At 47.3% G+C, this 19,003-nt stretch overlaps 1 protein-coding gene across 3 annotated transcripts in view; it reads right to left on the bottom strand.

The window, feature by feature from the left end:
• LOC141133767 (phospholipid scramblase 2-like) overlaps positions 1-19,003 on the bottom strand; it is a 50,193-nt gene that overhangs the window by 7,949 nt on the left and 23,241 nt on the right. For all 3 annotated transcript variants that reach the window (XM_073623321.1, XM_073623322.1, XM_073623320.1), the window contains exons 3-4: positions 15,845-15,872; positions 2,516-2,697 (exon numbers count right to left, since the gene is read on the bottom strand). In XM_073623321.1, the coding sequence (XP_073479422.1) occupies positions 2,516-2,697; positions 15,845-15,872 (210 nt within the window). The remainder of the gene's footprint in view (positions 1-2,515; positions 2,698-15,844; positions 15,873-19,003) is intronic.

Raw genomic sequence — 19,003 nt, 5'->3', positions numbered from 1 at the left:
TTGTGGTCAGTCGTATGTTGTCTGTTATTTGTCTGTTAGGAATGAAACCTGTTTGATCAGGATCAACTAATGGGAAGATAACAGCCAATAATCTGTCTGCCAAAATTCGGCCAAATATTTTTAGGTCGTTAACAATAACTGATATTGGGCGGTAGTTTTGAGGGGTGGAGTGGTCTTTATTTGGTTTGGGAAGAAGAGACATGTTGGCTAATAGCATTTCAGATGGGAATTGGCCGCCTTGTAAGATATTATTATATAGTTTAGTAAGGTGTGGGGTAATGGTAGGGGCAAATTTTTTATAGTAGGACGAGGAATAGCCGTCTGGGCCTGGGGCTGTAGATATCTTTAAAGTTCTAATGATTCTGCAAACTTCTATGTCTGTACAAGGGGCATTGAGAGATTCTATTTGGTCCTTAGAAAGAGTGGGCAATGTAATGTTGTTAAGCCAGTCAAGGGAGGACTGTTTGGGGGCTGATTGTGATGTGGAAAGAAGATTTTTATAGAAGTCTAAGAACAGTTTCATGACTTCTTTGGGATGGGACACCATGTTTCCAGATGGGTTCCTTAATTTATATGTGTGGGGTGGTTTTGTAGATTGATTAAGTTTTCTAGCGAACATGGTGGAATATGAATTGCTATTGAGTAAAAATCTGGCTTTAGACCATCTGAGGGCCTTTTCGGTGTCCGATGCTAATAATGTGTCTAAGGTAGTGCGTTTCTCCTGAATCTGTTTAAAAAGGTCACTAGATGTGTTTTGGTTGTTTCTGTGATATAAATGATCTAGATCGTTTGTGAGGGATCTAATATCTGCTGCAAGTTTGGATTTGTTTTTAATTGAGGCAATATTTATCAGATGGCCTCTCATTACCGCTTTATGCGCGCACCATTGACTTTATAACAGCTGTACTTTCAGTGTCTTTCCCCATATACAGCAATGACTTGATTTTTCATTTCCTTTCTTTCCATTCCTCACCCATGCTTTCCCAAGGCTCGAGCCCCCAGGGGGTCGATGTCAGTCTGCTTTACTTATAGCGGTTGCTATACACTCAGCATACCGAATGTGCACAACTGACACCGATCTACTTGGCGTCCGGACGTTCTGTCTAATTTGTTCTATGTTGTTTATGTCCCACATGTCTTTGTATGTTTTTGGCTAGTCCTATGTGGCCAACCATTACACAATTTGGGCTAGTCTAGCACGTGTCACTTTCAATAACCTTCATGTTTTATACTCTATCAATAAATAGTTGTTTTTGATATTACCACATTAGTGTTTACTGTCATAAGTCCCAACTTTTCTTGTTCCCTCCTGTTTGGGATGTATTGTGTCTACAGTAATTTCAGGGACTGAATGACAGACACCAATATATATTCAATTTAAAACATGTTAATTCAAAGCCTTTTTCTACCATTTGTTTCATCTTTTCCCCCTTCAGTACATCATGAATGCTGCTGCCAGACTCCTCCACCTTACCAACCGCTCAGTGTCCACCACCCCTCTCTGCCAATCCCTCCCCTGGCTTCCGCTCACCCAAGAAATTAAATTCAAAATACTAACAATAACTTACTAAGCCATCCACAACTTGGCCCCCAGCTACATCACTAACCTATTCTCAAAATACCAACTAAATTGTCCTCTTTGTTCCTCCCAAGACCTCTGGGTCTCTAGTTCCCTCATCATCTCCTCCCATACTCGCCTCCTGGACTTTTCCCGGGCCTCTCCCTTCCTCTGGAACTTTCTACCCCAATCAGTCTGACGATCTCCTACTCTGTCCACTTTTAGGCGATCCCTGAAAGACCTTCCCACTCTACCTAAGAACTGTACTTTTATTTTCTCCATCAGCCCATCCCCCACAGTTATGACCTTTTGTATCACTTGACCCTTCCTCTTAGATTGTAAGCTCTAAGGAGAAGGGCCCTCTGATTGCTTCTGTATTGAAGTTTATTGTAACTGTACTGTCTGCCCTCATTTTGTAAAGTGCTGAGAAGGAGAAAAAGATGGAGAAGGAGAAAAAGAAGGAGAAGGAGGAGAAGAAGGAGAAGGCGAAGAACGAGAAGAATGAGGAGAAGAAGGAGGAGAAAGAGAAGGAGAAGAAGAAGAAGGAGGAGGAGAAGAAGAAGAAGAAGAAGAAGAAGAAGGAGGAGAAGAAGGAGGAGAACGAAAAGAAGGAGAAGAAGAAGGAGGATAACGAGAAGAAGGAGGAGAAGAAGGAGGAGAACGAGAAGAAGGAGGAGAAGCAGGAGGAGAATGAGAAGAAGGAGGAGAAGAAAGAGGAGAAGAAGAAGGAGGAAAAGAAGGATGAGAAGAAGGCAAAGAAGGAGGAGAAGGATGAGGAGGAGGAGGAGGGAGAGAAGCAGAAGGAGAATGTGCAATCCCAACTAAAGTGACCAGCACTCATCATGCCGAAGACAAGAATCACTACCTGGGATGAATGTTCCTGGGACCAAATTCATTGACTTAGAACATTGGCAATGTAGCTATTGGAGTACAATAAATAATCTAAAATCTACCAACCAGATGAGAACAGCGACATGCGCGGTTCTCCACCACCTCCATGACATCCTGACCCGCATTGTCTTGGACCTTCAGATTGTAGATGGGCCCACAGCACTCCACTGTCTGAGTGGCCTGATACATGCGCTGGCCCATCTGATCCAGAACTTCAAAGCTCCGCCCCCAGCCTTGTGACGCCGTAACTACGGGAAAAAAAGAAAAGGACATTGTGAGGAAATACAAAGAAGATTATGTGACTTTATTAAACAAAAATTGTTATATATAATTTTAAAAAAATTATATATAAAGTCCTGTTCTCAGGACCCCATGCCTCTAGAAGCTATCAGCCCTTTAAGGGATCATAATACCGTTGCATGGGCTTCCTGATCATGTGATTCTTGTGCATGGTCATCATAGTGATCATGTGATCGGAAGCGTGTTCTATAGGCTTACAATCATCACTGTGTGAGTGTGAGCCGTTGGTGACAGCGAGGTCAGAGTGCTGGGGATGCGCAAGGGCACGTTCCAAGCATTAAAGCATAGAATAAAGACCACCGCCATGCTACCCCAAATACACACACGACCGGAGTTAAGGAGGTAATTATGACAATCTCAGTTATAGTTTCTCCTCATTCCCATCTCAGAATGTTGGGAGGTATGGACCACCTCATGCACATGGACAGGAGTGATGTCATCCACCGCCAGCCAATGAACAGGCACCAAAGACCAGCACTCAGTAAAAGATGCTGACGCTGATGCAGGACCATTGCACAGGTAAGTACTGAGATTTTAGTTTAGCTTTAAGGCTTGACATGTTTGGTATCTATTTACTTGATGCAACCTCCTCTTTTATATATGAACCAAAAAAAAAACTGAGTATTATTTGTTTGTGTTTGTGTGCACTAAAATTAATTTTAGTGAACCTTGTCTTAAAAATCTGCCTTTGATAAACAGTTGCGCCAATATCGTGCGACAAAAAAAAAATCCCTTCCCTCCCCTCCAAAAAAAAAAAAAAAATTGAGCACTAATCTGCACAATTACGGTACCTCTAAACATAAATTCTCTTTGCAAGCCAAAATTCTCCCCTCCAAAAAAATTTCCCCTCTTCAAGTACTCCTACCAGCTTGTAGGTAGGCACTCACTATGCAGCCCCTCCCCCACCTCAAATGATACCACAGCGCCCAGGGCATCCGCCCCTCCTGCCCACCCCTTATCCCGGCCCTGAGTTCTTCTTCTGGTTTGCTCCAAAAACTGTTGTTGCCAAGTTTTTTTTGGGGGGGGGGGCGGCTACAACTATATTCACCAGCCTTGTGTTCCACAGCTTGGGAAGCAGTTTTTTGGCGGAGATACCCCAGTCGGGGGGAGAGTCCAGGATCCGTCACACCCTGTACAGCAGTTTTTAGACTGGGAGAGGAAGAAGAAGGAGCCAATTATTGAACATGCTGATAGGAGAAGAGAGAGCAGAGTGACTGTTCGGCAGCCAGCAGCATATTAAAGTTGTTTTGACTGCATTATCAGATTTGACCACAAGATGGAGCCATTGGTAAACGTACTGTTTTTTTTTGCGGAAACTAGAAGCTGTTCACCTTTAACAAAATTTCCCATCATTCTTCAGTCTGAGGAAGGGAAACAGGTGCATCCCGGGAACTCAGACTCCCATCTTAGAGACTGAAAGGAAGGAACCAGCTATCAGAGCATGTGTTGGACTAAAAACTGGTGAGAATTAGTTATTGCCATCTACAGCCTCACTTATTCATTGTATTTTCTGTATGTTTCATATACTGATTATATGTACCTTTGTCTGTTTTTTCCCTGATAGTTTCACCCCCACACTGTTTTTGTTAACCACTGTACTGCGGCAGGTCGGCTCTATTGTGCAAAATCATGTACCTGTACGTCATTTCGTGCAATAGCCACTGGGGGGGGGGCGTGTGTGCCGCTGGAGGCGTGATCGCACGCTGATTGGACACCGGGGATGCCAATCAGTGGACCCGATGTCTCCACCGTCCACCCGTGATCGTTCCCCCAGAGAGGCAGAACGGCGATCTGCCTATGTAAACAAGGCAGATCGCCATTCTGACAGGGGAGAAGATAGAGGTCTTGTGTTCATGCTAAACAGGAACACCGATCTCTGTCTTCATCTAGTCAGTCCATCCCCCCCACATAGTTAGTAATCACTCCCTAGGGACACACTTAACCCTTTGATTACCCCTAGATGTTAACCCCTTCCCTGCCAGTGTCATTAGTACAGTAACAGTGCATATTTTTTCTGTATTCAGTGCATATTTTTTCACTGTATTGGTGTCACTGGTTCCCAAAAAAAGTTTCAGGTGTCAGATTTGTCCGTCGCAAAGTCACGGTCCCGCTATAAGTCTCTGATCGCCGTAATTACTAGTAAAAAAAATAAATAAATAAAAATTCCATAAAAATATCCCATAGTTTGTAGAACTTAACTTTTGCGCACACCGGTCAATATACGCTTATTGGGATTTTTTTTACCAAAAATATGTAGCAGAATACATATCGGCCTAAACTGATGAAGAAATTAGATTTTTTAAGTTTTTTATTGGATATATTTATTGGAGATATATATATATATATATATATATATATATATATATATATATATATATATATATATATATATAGACAGTGGCGTCGCTAGGGGGTGGCTTTTGGGGCTATAGCCCCGAGTCTCTGCAGGGGTCCCCAAGGGGAGGGGAGGCTCTCTGGGGACCCTGATGTAAGTGGGGACCCTGATGAATGAGGGAGGATCTCTGGGGACCCTGATTTAAGGGGGAGGCTCTCTGGGAACCCTGATGCAAAGGGGGCTCTCTGGGGACCCTGATTTAAGGGGGAGGCTCTCTGGGAACCCTGATGCAAAGGGGGCTCTCTGGGGACCCTGATTTAAGGGGGAGGCTCTCTGGGAACCCTGATGCAAAGGGGGCTCTCTGGGGACCCTGATTTAAGGGGGAGGCTCTCTGGGAACCTTGATGCAAGGGGGAGGCTCTCTGGGGGACCCTGATGCAAGGAGGAGGCTCTCTGGGAACCCTGATGCAAAGGGGGTTCTCTTGGGGCCCTGATTTAAGGGGGAGGCTCTCTGGGGACCTTGATGCAAGGGGGAGGCTCTCTGGAAACCCTGATGCAAAGGGGGCTCTCTGGGGACCCTGATTTAAGGGGGAGGCTCTCTGGGAACCCTGATGCAAAGGGGGCTCTCTGGGGACCCTGATTTAGGGGGAGGCTCTCTGGGAACCTTGATGCAAGGGGGAGGCTCTCTGGGGGACCCTGATGCAAGGAGGAGGCTCTCTGGGAACCCTGATGCAAAGGGGGTTCTCTTGGGGCCCTGATTTAAGGGGGAGGCTCTCTGGGGACCTTGATGCAAGGGGGAGGCTCTCTGGAAACCCTGATGCAAGGGGGGAAGCTCTCTGAGGATCCTAATGTAGGGGGGGATCCCTGGGGATCCTGATGTAAGGGGGGGCTCTCTGGGGATATATACACACACACACGTATATTATATACATGTGTATGCCCGCCCAAGCGTATGACTTTCTTTACTACGTTGCTATGGGCTCTAGCCCCAGATCTTTTGTAGACCTACCTGTAGCAACGCCCCTGTATATAGATATATATATATATCAGAAAGTAAAAAATACAGTATTTTTTTCAAAATTGAAGAAATTCTATTTTTATTTTCTTTTTTGTTATTGCAATGTTTTATAGCAGAAAGTAAAAAATATTGTTTTTCTTCTTCAAAATTGTCGCTATTTTATTGCTTATAGCGCAAAAAAAAAAAAAAAAAAACGCAGAGATGATCAAATACCACCAACAGAAAGCACTATTTGTGGGGGGGCGGGGGAGGGGTAGGACGTCAATTTTGTTTGGGTACAACGTCGCATGACCGCGCAATTGTCAGTTAAAGCTACGCTGTGCCGTATCGCAAAAAATGGCCTGGTCATGAAGGGGGGTGGTAAAATATTCCAGGGCTGAAGTGGTTAATAAAGCTTTTAAATGACAATCAGTCCGGCTTATTGCAGAATAGAAGGGTTTAGCTGCATGTCGAGTCTCACACTGTAGCAGAGACAGAACGGTGGCGGAGAGTTGACTTCATCAGTCTGCTGCTTCTCCTTTCACTGTCCAATCGCAGGCTGGGGGGGGGGGGTGGGGCTGACCTATAGGTGATACTGAGCCGCAGCAAAGAGAAAAATCAGGTCTCCCCTTCTGCCAGGCTGCTTGGCAGAGCAGTGTAAATTTCAGGACTGGGTGGACAGAAATACAAATCCTTCAGCAGATCACACGACCCTCCATCTAAGCATTTCATCGCTGCGTTTAGCAGTCGGCCCCGGAGTTCAGCTTTAGTATCCGGTCATTGTCGGCAAAATTAACCTTTGTATTTGCTTTACAGAGGCGAGGGGATCGGCGCACACACCAATACAAACAAAACAGGAGCTCAGGTGAGGCCGGTGGGGGCTGGGGGTAATAGGAATGTCATCGGGTTCCAAAGGTACAAAAAAATATTGAATGAAAAAAAAAAAGAAAAGAAAACAACGCACCTTGACCAATCCAAAGAGCGCAAATTATGGGTGCAGTTTAAATAAATACACAGACAGGAAATATGTAAAAGGAATAAAATGACAAAATAAAGTTGAAGCCAAACTTCCGGAAGATTAACCACTTGCCCTCCGGAAGATTTACCCCCCCCCCACCCTACCCTTCATGACCAGGCCTTTTTTTGCGATACGGCACTGTGTTATAGCCGGAAAAAAAACGTTTTCGTTTCTTTCTTTTTTTCCTGACTGACTCCATGGCAGCCTACGTGTGGGTTAACCCCACCTCCGCTCCAATGGGACCCCCTTCCCATAAATTTGAACTCACCGCTAGGGACTGCGTTCCTTTTTTCGTCCTCCTCCATGGACCTTCATCGCATGCGCTCATGTGTGGCGTCCTGTCAGGATGGTTCCTGAATCTGGCATACCAACAATGCGGTGCAAGCCCAGGGCCCATCCATGGGCGGGTGAGTGGCTTTTTGGCATAGGATACCCCAGTGGTGGAGGGGTGCTGCCTATGTATGCCCAAGATGGACGTCTGCAGAGCAACATGGCTGGCAAGGTCTGCTGTTTTCGTCTATTTTCCATGGCAGTTGTTTATGTTATATATGTATTGTCTTGCAGTCTTCCCTCCCCTGTTAAAACTTTTGTTGTGTGGTTTTCAGCCTCTCTGGGCGCCTGGAACGCTCCTGAGCTCCAAGTCGCCGCTTCCCTTCCGGGTTGCAACCTCCGCTAGCGTCTGCGCATGCGCGGTACCTCGGTGGTACCGCTCGGTGATCGCTCTCGCTCTCTGCCCACAGGGATTCCCAACCCGACAGGAGCTGACAGCCATTTAAATCTCCTGCCTGGATGACATCACCCCCTCCCCATCTCGCGCCTGCAACGTGGAGCACAGCTAAACAGCACCCGGCGGCCGCACAGGCGCTGTTTACCTGCGCTCCACGGCGCAGGCGCAAGATGGAGAGGGGGTGACGTCACCCGGGTGGGAGATTTAAATGGCTGTCAGCTCCTGTCAGGCTGGGAATCCCTGTGGACAGAGAGTGAGAGCGATCACCGAGCAGTACCACCGAGGTACCGCGCATGCGCAGACGCTGGCGGAGGTTGCAACCCAGAAGGGGAGCGGTGGCTTGGAGCTCAGGAGCATTCCAGGCACCCAGAGAGGGAGATTTAAATGGCTGTCAGCTCCTGTCAGGTTGGGAATCCCTGTGGGCAGAGAGCGACAGCTTCCCCGAGCCCGGAATTGCACAGGACGAGGTAAGCCTTACTGGAACCTTTCCCTCCTAAAAGGGGCAAGTATAAAAAAAAAGTATTGTATTGTCTCCTGGCTTATCCTATGGTATCCACGTATCGCCTAGATATGAATCCGTGCGATTCCTCTCTATTTTTCTTGTTGTTCCGTCCAGAGGTCATGGACAGGTCACCGCCCTCATGCGGCCATCCCTCACGCACAAGGTATGTGCAGTTGAGAGGGATGAGCTGAGGTTCTTTATATGTAATTAAAGAATGTGTTAAACCTCTGCCCCCCCCTGTTTTTTCTTTCTACAGCCCTTCCAGATCAGACCACCAAATCGTGGTCCGAGATGACAGAGACCTTGACAGGCCGCAACAGCATCAATCATCCAGGTCCAGACGTGACTCTCCGTCCAGGACCCAACAGCAGAGTAGATGTTCCCATTCCTCCTCCAGTCACCGCACCCACCGCCATTACAGCCGCTCTGATCGCAGAGCCTGCTGGGGATGTGGGACACGAGTCCCAGAGGGCAAGTCACTGTGTGACCCATGCAGTTGGGGAAAAAGAGACAGGAAACCAACAGATGGAGTCTCTTGTCAAGCGTGTGGTGCAACAATCCCTAAAGTAGTGGGGTACAACCCTCACGTGGAGCCAGTCCACCACCCTATCTGGCTCCCTGGCTGACGAGGCCCAGGAAGATCCAGGCCCATCCCGGCCCTACGATGCCTCCGCCGGTTCTTCTGACAGTGAGTTGGAGGGAGATTAATTTGTCTGAGGTTTCGACTTCACTCTGGTTTCCCCACTAGTCAAAGCGGTCAAAGAGGGCCTTAAGTGGGAAGAGCCTTCCAGTCAGCTGACTAAGCAAAGGAAGTTCTTAAAACACCTGGGGAAGGAACGCTCTAACTTTCGGCTCCTTTCGCAATTGAAGGATATCATTGATGTGGAATGGAGCAAAGTTGACAAGAAAACTTCTATGTTAAGCAAAACCTCCAGATTATACCCCTTCAAGACAGAAGAAGAAGTGAAACATCTGGAAAAGGCTCCCCTTGTGGACGCAGCGTTCATGCGTCTGGCTAAACACCTTACTCTTCCGTTAGAGGATGCTGTATCCTTCAAAGATGGGCTCGAGAGGAGAATAGACCAAGACCTCAAGAGAATTTACGGGCTAGCCGGTATGGCTTGCAAACCCGTCCTGGCCCTAACAGCTATGTCCAAGGCTATGGAAGCCTGGACAGAGAACGTGGACTCCGTACTTAGGGGTTTTTCAGAAGAGCTGGCCAGAGGCTCAGCAGTCCAGGAACTGAAGCTGGCAGCGGCCTTCCTGGGGGGAGGCTTCTATCGATCTTATCTGCCTGCTGGCCCAGACTATGCTATCTTCGGTCACGGCTTAGTGGGCCTTATGGTTGCGCCCTTGGCTCACTGATCCAGCATCCAAACAAGCATGGTGCAGGATTCCCTTTGATGGGTCTTCATTATTTGGCAACAGGCTAGATAGCGCTATAGCCCGGGCCACGGGTGGGAAGTCAGGCTTCCTAACCCAGGATAGGCTTCTGTTCGGTCAGAAGAGATCTCAGCCCAGAAGACGAAGTAGTGAGCGTTCAAGGGAGGCATGCTCTTGCAGGCCTGGCTGGGACTTCAAAAGAGATTGGAGCAGAGGGCAGGCACCCTTCTGAAAGTCCGCTAAGAGCCAGGAATCCGGTGGACGCGAGCCGGCTAAGTCGTTTTGAGATTGGGCCCGCCCAGGCGGGTTGGGTGGGGGCCCATCTGCTTCTCTTCCGGCACGTCTGGATGGCCTCGATCTCAGACTGTTGGACCATCAAGACGGTCTCATTAGGTCACACATGGTCCTTCACCAGTACTCCTCCCCCCAGATTTATTTCTAACCTGCTACCATGGTTAGAAGAAAAGAAGCAGGTGTTGCTGTCCTACGTGGATTCGCTGAAAACACAGGGAGCGGCGGTGCCCATCCCAAACGACGAGGAGTTCCAGCTCCCCTCTCTTAGTACAAAAGAAAAACGGTTCATGGCGTCCAGTGATGGACCTAACTTATCTAAACAAGTTCATAAAATACGAGAGATTCAAAATGGAGACTCTGTCTACCATCCAGCAAGCCGTGCAACGAGGCGATTGGCTAATCTCAATCGACTTAAAAGATGCTTACTTCCACGTGCCTGTGGCAGAGGAATTCCGCAAATATCTTTGATTTCAAGTCGGGCAAGAACATCTGCAGTTCACCTGCCTCCCTTTCGGGCTGACAAACTCACCCCGGGTCTTCTCAAAAGTTCTTCTGGCTGTGGTGGCCCTCATCAGAACAAAAGGGATACGCTTGTACCACTACCTCGACGACCTCTTGTTGCTGTCCCAAGACAAGGAGCAGCTGTTGGTTCACAGGGAGCAGGTTAATTCCATGTTGACCGAATTTGGCTCCTAAACCCAGGAAAAAACCCAGTTAGAACCAGTCCAGCGCCTGGTATACTTAGGGGCTCAGTTCGACACAGTGGAAAACACCATCTCTCTCCCAGTGGAGAAGATCCCAGTCATCTGAGAGAGAATTTCTCAGGCTCTGAGCCCCCCACGCCTAAAGGCCTCACAGTGCTTGAGAATTATCGGCACAATGGTCTCTACGACCCCCATGGTCAAGTGGACTCTATGGAGGTTACACCCCTTTTGAGTCAGGGTTTCTTCAGCAATGGAAATCAGGGACATCAATCGATCAATTCACATAACATCATTGATGAGGAGCAGCCTCTTCTAGTGGCTTCAGCGCAGAAATCTGCTCAATTGCCACTCCATTGCACCCGTCTCATGGGTCATGCTCACGACCGATGCCAGCGGTGCTGGTTGGGGAGCCCTCTGCAGATCAGAACTTGCACAAGGCACGTGGGATGCTTGCCCTCACAACCCGCGCTCAAACGTCCTGGAACTGCGGGCAGCCTGGTGGGCCCTTCCGTCATCTCCTGAAAGGGAAATCAGTGTTATTAAGGATGGACAACACCACAGTGGTCTCCTATGTGAAGAGACAAGGGGGTACTCGGAGCTCCACTCTGCTCCAAGAAGTCAAGCCCATCATATTTTGGGCCCAGAAAAACCTGGCCAATATTTCGGCTGTCTTCATCCCCGGAGTCCAGAACGTCCAAGCAGACTTCCTGTTGCGCACTTGGTTAGACAACAACAAGTGGTCTCTTCATGTGGAGACGTTCGAGTGGATCCTTTCCCTGGGAGTCAATCCCAAAGTGGATCTATTTGCTTCCCCCTGCAACTTCAAGATCAAGAAGTATTACACTCAGGGCCGTTGCAGCCAGGCCATCAGAATAGATGCTATGACAGATCAATGGAGCTTCAACAGGGCATACGCCTTTCCACCGTTCCCAATCATCCTCAGGTTCTTACGGAGACTCCAAGCTGAAGCGGTCGAGGTTGTGGTAATAGCACCTTACTGGCCATGGTTTCCCCTCCTGATCCAGCTCAGCTTCCGGGATCTGGTGCCTCTTCCTCTCAGGCCAGACCTTCTTTCTCAAGGGGCAGTTCTGCACCCTTGCCCGGCATTACTGAGACTGATGGTCTGGCTCTTGAGAGGGAGAGGCTGGAATCGGGTGCGCTTCAAGGGTGATTTCCACCCTCATGAGCTCAAGGAAGATGAGCATGAATAAAGTTTATGGGAGAATATGGGCCAAGTTTGTCGAATTATCATCCTCTACAGGCAGATCATTCAGAAATCTAGAAGTCCAGGATATCCTCACCTTCCTTCGATCCGGCCTAGATCTATCTCTATCCACCAGCTCTCTTAGAGTCCAAGTCTCAGCCTTGTCAGCCTTCTCTTATCATGGGCTGTTCACCTTTTAATCCGGCAGTTCTTCCATAGGGGGGTCAAACTCAGGCCCCAAAGAAGGCCAAGATTCCCCAAATAGGATCTTCCCCTTGTCTTCCCCGCTTTCTATCAAAGATCTTTCTGCAAAAGTCCCTTTCCTAGTAGCCATCACCTCGGCTAAGAGGGTTTCTAAAATCGGGTCATAAAGAATCTTTTCTGATGCATTTTCCAGACTGAGTGGTCCTCATCCCTATGCTCGGCTCAAATCCGAAAGTCACTTCAGTATTCCATGAGAACCAAGAAATCGTCCTACCTACGTTCAGGAGCCCAGGGTCCACTGAAGCTCATCCTCTGGACGTAGGCGAAATTCTGAAGGAATACCTGCAAGTTACTTCCCCTTTTAGATGCTCTGACTACCTGTTTATCCTGCACTCTGGCAGTAACAGAGCGAAGCGAGCTTCGACCAGAACGTTTGCGGCCTGGATCGTCCAGTCCATCCAGCAGGTTTATAGAGCTAAGGGCTTGGCTCCTCTGGAGGCGGTGACGGCATATTCCACCAGGGGTATGGCGGCTTTGTGGGCAGTAGTCTGGCATGTGGCTCCAGACGTCATATGCAAAGCAGCCTCTTGGGCCTCCATTAAAACCTATATGTCACATTACTGTATTGAGCCTGCTTCTCTATCTTCTGTGAACTTTGGTTTAAAAATCCTGTCGGTTGATGGGCCAAATTAAATTTATTTCTGTTCAGCATACCCACCCATGTGGTCTGGCTAGTTATTTCCCACACGTAGACTGCCATGGAGTCTGTCAGGAAAACGGAAAATTTATTATCAAATATTTACCGTAATTTTCCTTTCTTGATGGACTCCATGGCCAAGAGTTGGCTAGTTACGGAACGCAGTCCCTAGCGGTGAGTTCAAATTTATGGGAATGGGGTTCTATAGCATTGGAGAGGAGGCGGGGTTAACCCACACATAGACTGCCATGGAGTCCATCAGGAAAGGAAAATTACGGTAAGTATTTGATAATACATTTTCCGTTTTTTTTAGTTAAAAAGTCAAAATTAGAAAATTTGTAAATTCGAAAATCCGAAAATAAGAAAAAAAATCCAAAAATTTGAAAGATCAAAAATTCTAAATAACCAACTAACTAATAATAACTAACTACAGTGGAACCTCGGATTACGAGCATAATCCATTCCAGGAGAATGCTCGTAATCCAAAGTACTCGCATATCAAATCGACTTTCCCCACTGAAGTCAATGGAAACTAAAATAATTTGCTCCGCATTGACTTCAATGGCATGCAATACTGCATGCGGCCAGAGGCGGTGGGGGCCTCGGAGAGCCTCCGAAACGGCCGAAAAGGCCCGAGGACCCCTCGGCTGACCTCGGCAAACCTCGGAAAGACTTAGTTCCCGAGATTTGCCAAGGTCAGCAGAGCTGTCCTCGTGCATTTTCGAACGGCGCTGATCGGCGATGTTTGGCTCGGCTCAGCTCCGGCGCCCCTCACCTCAGGCCAAACGCGGTACTGCACAACGCTTTGGCATGAATCGTGCTCGTTTTGCGAGACAACATTCGCAAACCGAGTTACCATTTTAAAAAATACAGTGTTTGTATTGCAAAACGCTCGTCAACCGCGTTACTCACAATCCGAGGTTCCACTGTATTAAATTATAGGTACTGGAATTTCCTTTCAAATTTGGCTGTCAGTGAAACTAACGAATACAAATTTATCCAAAGTTACCAATTTTCCGAAATAACGAATGCCGTATCCAATCAAATTGAAAGGAACAAATTAATAATAAATAAATAATGAAAAGTTTTTATTATTATTGTTATTTATTATTATTAATTCGTTACGTTCCATTCGTTTAGATGCGGCATCCGTTATTTCGGAAAATTCGTAACTTCGGATAAATTCGTATTCGTTACTTTCACTGACAGCCAAATTTGAAAGGAAATCACAATACCTATAATTTAATAGTTATTATTTCAGGTTTTCGAATTTTCGGGTTTTCAAATTTCCGAATATTTAAATGAACGAATATTTGGAAGAATTTGTTAAATGGGCTTTCGTTAATTCGGATGTTTCCGAATGAACGAATCTGCTGAAATTTGTTAAAAAAAAAATTCGGAACTAAACGAATTGCACATGTCTATTCCGTTACTTTAACTGACAATTGCGCGGTCGTGCCACGTTGTACCCAACGGCCCGTACATTAGGGGCGCACAGGCACCGCCCCCCCCATCCATGCGTCCGGCCCCTGATCTACAAACAGGGCGCCGGACCTTGCATTCCAATGGGGGGGGGGGTGTTTTTTTTTAAACACGTGATTAGAGTCAGAGGCTCTAATAGGCTTCAAAAAAGGATGGGGTTGGGGCGCAGAGCACTGCATCCCGACCCCACCCAGTTGTGTGAATGAATATTCGCTATCACCACACTGATCCTCCTCTCGGCCAATCAGGAAGCGAGTCTTGAGACCTGTCACCCGATTGGCTGAAAGCACAAGCAATCCTATTGGATGCAAAAAGAAAAACGACTCCTGCGCACAAGTGGATCACCATACAAATAGTATGACAACACAGGCCTTGCTGCCCTCAAGGACGGGGAATCCTAGTAGACAACGAGAGAAAAGAGAAAAAGGGGCGCACCAGCCTTGTGCATTATCTTTTAAAATATTTATTGAGTAAAATGATAAAAAAGAAACAACTCACAAGCAATTGGTAGAGGAAGGCACAACGTGAGAGTGCACCAACTAACAGCATGCGACCTAGGAGGAGCGATACCTTCCAAGGATCGTGGAGGAACGCACAGGCATCACTATCAGCTAACGCGTTTCGAAGGGAACATCCCTTCTTCAGCAGAGCTATTGGATGCTTAGGAGGAAGAGGAGGGAGGAGCCACACGGTGGAAGCCACCGTGATGCAGAGAGGACACAGTGAGCCGCTGTCCACCGCCCATAGGAGCCAGCAACCCGCCCACTTCCTGCCGGACATAGGGGCCCACAACCTGCCCGTAGGAGCCCGCAACCCACCCATAGGAGCCCGCAACCTGGCCGCTGCCCGCCGCCCGTAGGAGCCTGCCCACCACCTGCCACCGATAGGGTAAGTGCAGGAGGTGGTGCTGCTGACCAATCGGGGGGGTGGTTGTGCTGTGCGGGATTATATATATATATATATATATATACGTGATAGCCGTGTGGTTTGGCCGTGTGGGTGGGCTATGGGCAGACATGTTAGGTTGGTGGGTGATGCCCCGGGGTAGTGACCTCAAAGCTTTGTATTGTTTCACCATGCCCGGATACTGAGCTAAGAAGGTAGGCACAAGAGATAGGCGGTGGGTGGAACTGGGACTGGTAGGCAAAAGATCACTTCATTTTACTAAGTCTGCCTACTTATTAAGGAGGGGCTGAACCTACTGAGGGTGTTTATAGGGCCAGACACACTACCGCGCAAAAAGCAAATGCGGGTCTCTAATCCCCTGGACAGGAAATCCATGGCTGAGAGTCTCCGAAGACAGACTTTCTATAAGGAGAAGATAAGAAGATTTTTATGAGCAGATTTTTACTACATGTACTCTCCTAACATAAAAAACAATGTCTGCCTGGAGATGAGCTCTGCAATGGCCCTCATGGAAAGAAGAGGAAGCTGGTTTTCAGAAAAGTAAGAAAGTTTAGGAAAAGTTCAACGGCAATTCTACATTATTATCTTTGCCTTTCGTCCATTATGATTGCTAATGGAAAAGAGAAATTGGTGGGATTCTTACATTTCTCTTGCATGGAGATCTGGTTCATCTGAAAAGACAAGAGAAGAGTTACTATTCCATTCTTCTAGAGGGCGACCAAAGACAGGACACAAGAATGGAAGAATGATGAAAGGAACAAAGTACTGAGAGAACATAGAGATTACATTGGATGAACGATGGAAACTAGGGAATAACAAATAGCAGACGCAGAAGAAGAAGGTGAGTAGAAAATACAGGAGAAAACAGATCAAGCCCTTGAAGATGTGGAAGTGTCCCTGGAAGATGGTGACAGGACCGGTGGATGAGGGAAGGTGTATTTCTACAAGAATGCTGTCATACACATCTTATAATTCCACAAAAAGAAAATTTTATTCCAGTCAGAGTAGCATCACCTAGGATTGGAGTCTGTAGTCCAAGCTTAGAATGTTCCTCTGCCAGTTGGTTCCATCCCAGGTGGTCTCATCAAGGTGTGCAGGAACACCTGTGAGAACTTTTTATCAAGCCTTTCTTTCTAGACAGAGGTGGGCCCATTTTATAGAGGTCTATTAGTGAGACCAAAGAGAGATAGACAACTGGGGAACAAAGATGGAAAACTGAGGACAATTGAGGTAAAATGGAGCAAAGAGAGACAACTGAGGAATAAAGAGGGACAATGGAGGAACAAAAAGTAAAACTCGAGGGACACAGAGAGGAATCTGAGGAACAAAGAAGGATAATTGAGGAGCAAAAGAGGAAAACTGAGTATTCAAAATGCTAAGCATAACATACAAGACCATTCACAACATCGCCCCCATCTACATCACCAACCTCATCTGCAGACATCGCCCAAATCGCCCCCTCCGCTCCTCCCAGGACCTCCTTCTCTCTAGCTCCCTTGTTACCTCCTCCCATGCTCGCCTTCAGGACTTCTCCAGAGCCTCTCCCATCCTCTGGAATTCCCTGCCCCAGTATGTCCAATCAGCCCCTACCCTGTCCACCTTTAGGAGATCCTTGAAAACTCATTTATTCAGGGAAGCCTATCCCACACCCACATAACTGTCCCTGAGCCACCCCATCAAATCATTCTTTGCAGCTATTACCTTTTGTACCACCACCCCCTCCCTTTAGAATGTAAGCTCCAAGAGCAGGGCCCTCCTGTACCTTTTGTATTGGACTGTACTGTAATTGTGTTGTCCCCCTTATACATTGTAAAGCGCTGAGTAAACTGTTGGCGCTATATAAATCTCGTATAATAATAATAATAATAAAGAGAGAGAAAACTGTGAAAAAAGAGGGAAAACTGGAATACAAAAAAAGGGACAACTGAGGAACAGTGTTGGGTGAATGGTTCGGCCCAAGGATGAGTTCAGGCCGAACATTTGCCTGCTCAACCGTTTGCCGAACAATAGATTTGCAGGGTGTTCGTTGGATGTTCACCCAGCCAAACAGCCCGCAATGCACTGCACACTGCATAGTGCATTCTGCGCCCTGATTGAGTAAAGCTTTGCCCAATCAGGGCGCAGTGTAAGCTGGCCACGGTGTCCTTAACAACTGATGAGTAATCAGCTGTCAATGGGTTTCCCTGCTGACAGCTGAATAAAAAATGTGCCGGTTATAAAAAAAAAAAAAAGCGGGGTCCCTCATTCCCTAACATACCCGAAAATAAAAAAGGACGGCGTAGGCCCCCCCAAAACCCATACCAGACTCTAATCCGGGCATTCAGACTCGCAAGTCAGAAAGGGGGGGGGTCTAGCGAGTCCCCCCCTCTTGAAGCATACCAGGCCACATGCCCTCAACATGGGGTGGTGCTTTGGGGCAGAGGGGACTTTGCCTCTCCTACCCCAAAGCACCTTGTCCCCATGTTGATAGGGACAAGGGTCTCTTCCCGACAACCCTGGGCTGTGGTTGTCGGGGTTTGTGAGCAGGGGGCTGATCAGAATCTAGAAGCGCCCCTTAAGAAGGGGCCCCTGGATCCCGGCCCCCCCCTTATGCAAATGTGAGGGGTACATAGTACCCCTACCCAGTCACCAAAAAAAAGTGTACAAAAAATAAAAACAGGAGACAAGTTTTTGACAAATCCTTTATTAAAAAATAAAAAAAAAAATAGATTCCCTCGATGTAAATCGTCAATCACGCTGCCCGCCGCACCAACATCCCAGGCGTGAGGTTACCCTTTGGGCCTGGTATGGACTGTGGTGGACCCCACGCCATTTTTTTCTTAAATTTTTTTAAAACCAGATACCGGCAATTGCGACCGCGAGTCATTTTACAATGTGATTTGACTTGTTTTTTTTTTCTTTAGAAAAGTCAGTTTTCCTGCAGAAGGTTCTATACATAGTACAGATGCGCCACTTTACAGGTGGACTAAGGGGACCCCCCAGGCTCTATATTTAAATGAATTTTTCATTTTTATTGTTGCACTTTAAGCAAAATGGGCACTTATGATTTTTCCAGTTCAGCTCTATAGACTTCAGTGGGGTTCACCATTTGGGTAAGAACATTTCCCCTGTTCGGGAGTTCAGCTGCGAACCGAACAGGGGGGTGTTCTGCCCATCTCTACTGAAGAACAAAGAGGGACAACTAAGGAACAAAGATGCACAGCTTAGGAACATAGAAGGACAACTGAAGAACAAAGAGGAACAGTGAAGGAACAAGGTATGAAAACTGAGGAACAAAGAGGGACGACTAAGGAACAAATATGAACAACTGAGGAACAAAAAAGGACAACTAGGGGCTGCTGAGTGATGTGGCCCACCTGTCACCCTGCCCAGCCTGGCATTCACCTCTCAGACACCCCAAGACAATGAACAGTCCATCAGCTTTGTTTTTGTATTTTATTGAGGGGATTGAACTTGGATGGGGTATAGGAAGTATGGGATGCCCAGTGAAATTAGCATAAATACTTGGGACAACTTATATACACTCCGGTATATACACTTCTCACTTCCTCCTGCACAACGTTTGCTGCAGACTATCACTCCTCAGCTCCTCCAGCACAACTCTTGCTTAAGCTTCAATGCAGAGCTAGCACCGCATGGTTAGGCCTGACACTGACTCAGCCAGGCCTTAGCAACTGCCTCTTACAGGCAGGGACCGCGGGCCCCTTTAGTGTAGCAATAGAAAGTTCAGCTGGGTTGACCCTGGGTATTTAAGGAGGCCTGACCTATGCCAATCCAGGTTGGGGATTGGTCAGGGCTCCCT

The sequence above is a fragment of the Aquarana catesbeiana genome, linkage group LG03, assembly GCF_042186555.1.
Source record: "Aquarana catesbeiana isolate 2022-GZ linkage group LG03, ASM4218655v1, whole genome shotgun sequence".
Classification (NCBI taxonomy): domain Eukaryota; kingdom Metazoa; phylum Chordata; class Amphibia; order Anura; family Ranidae; genus Aquarana; species Aquarana catesbeiana.
Note: the sequence above shows the minus strand (reverse complement) of the source record. Positions and strands in the feature narration are given on the sequence as shown.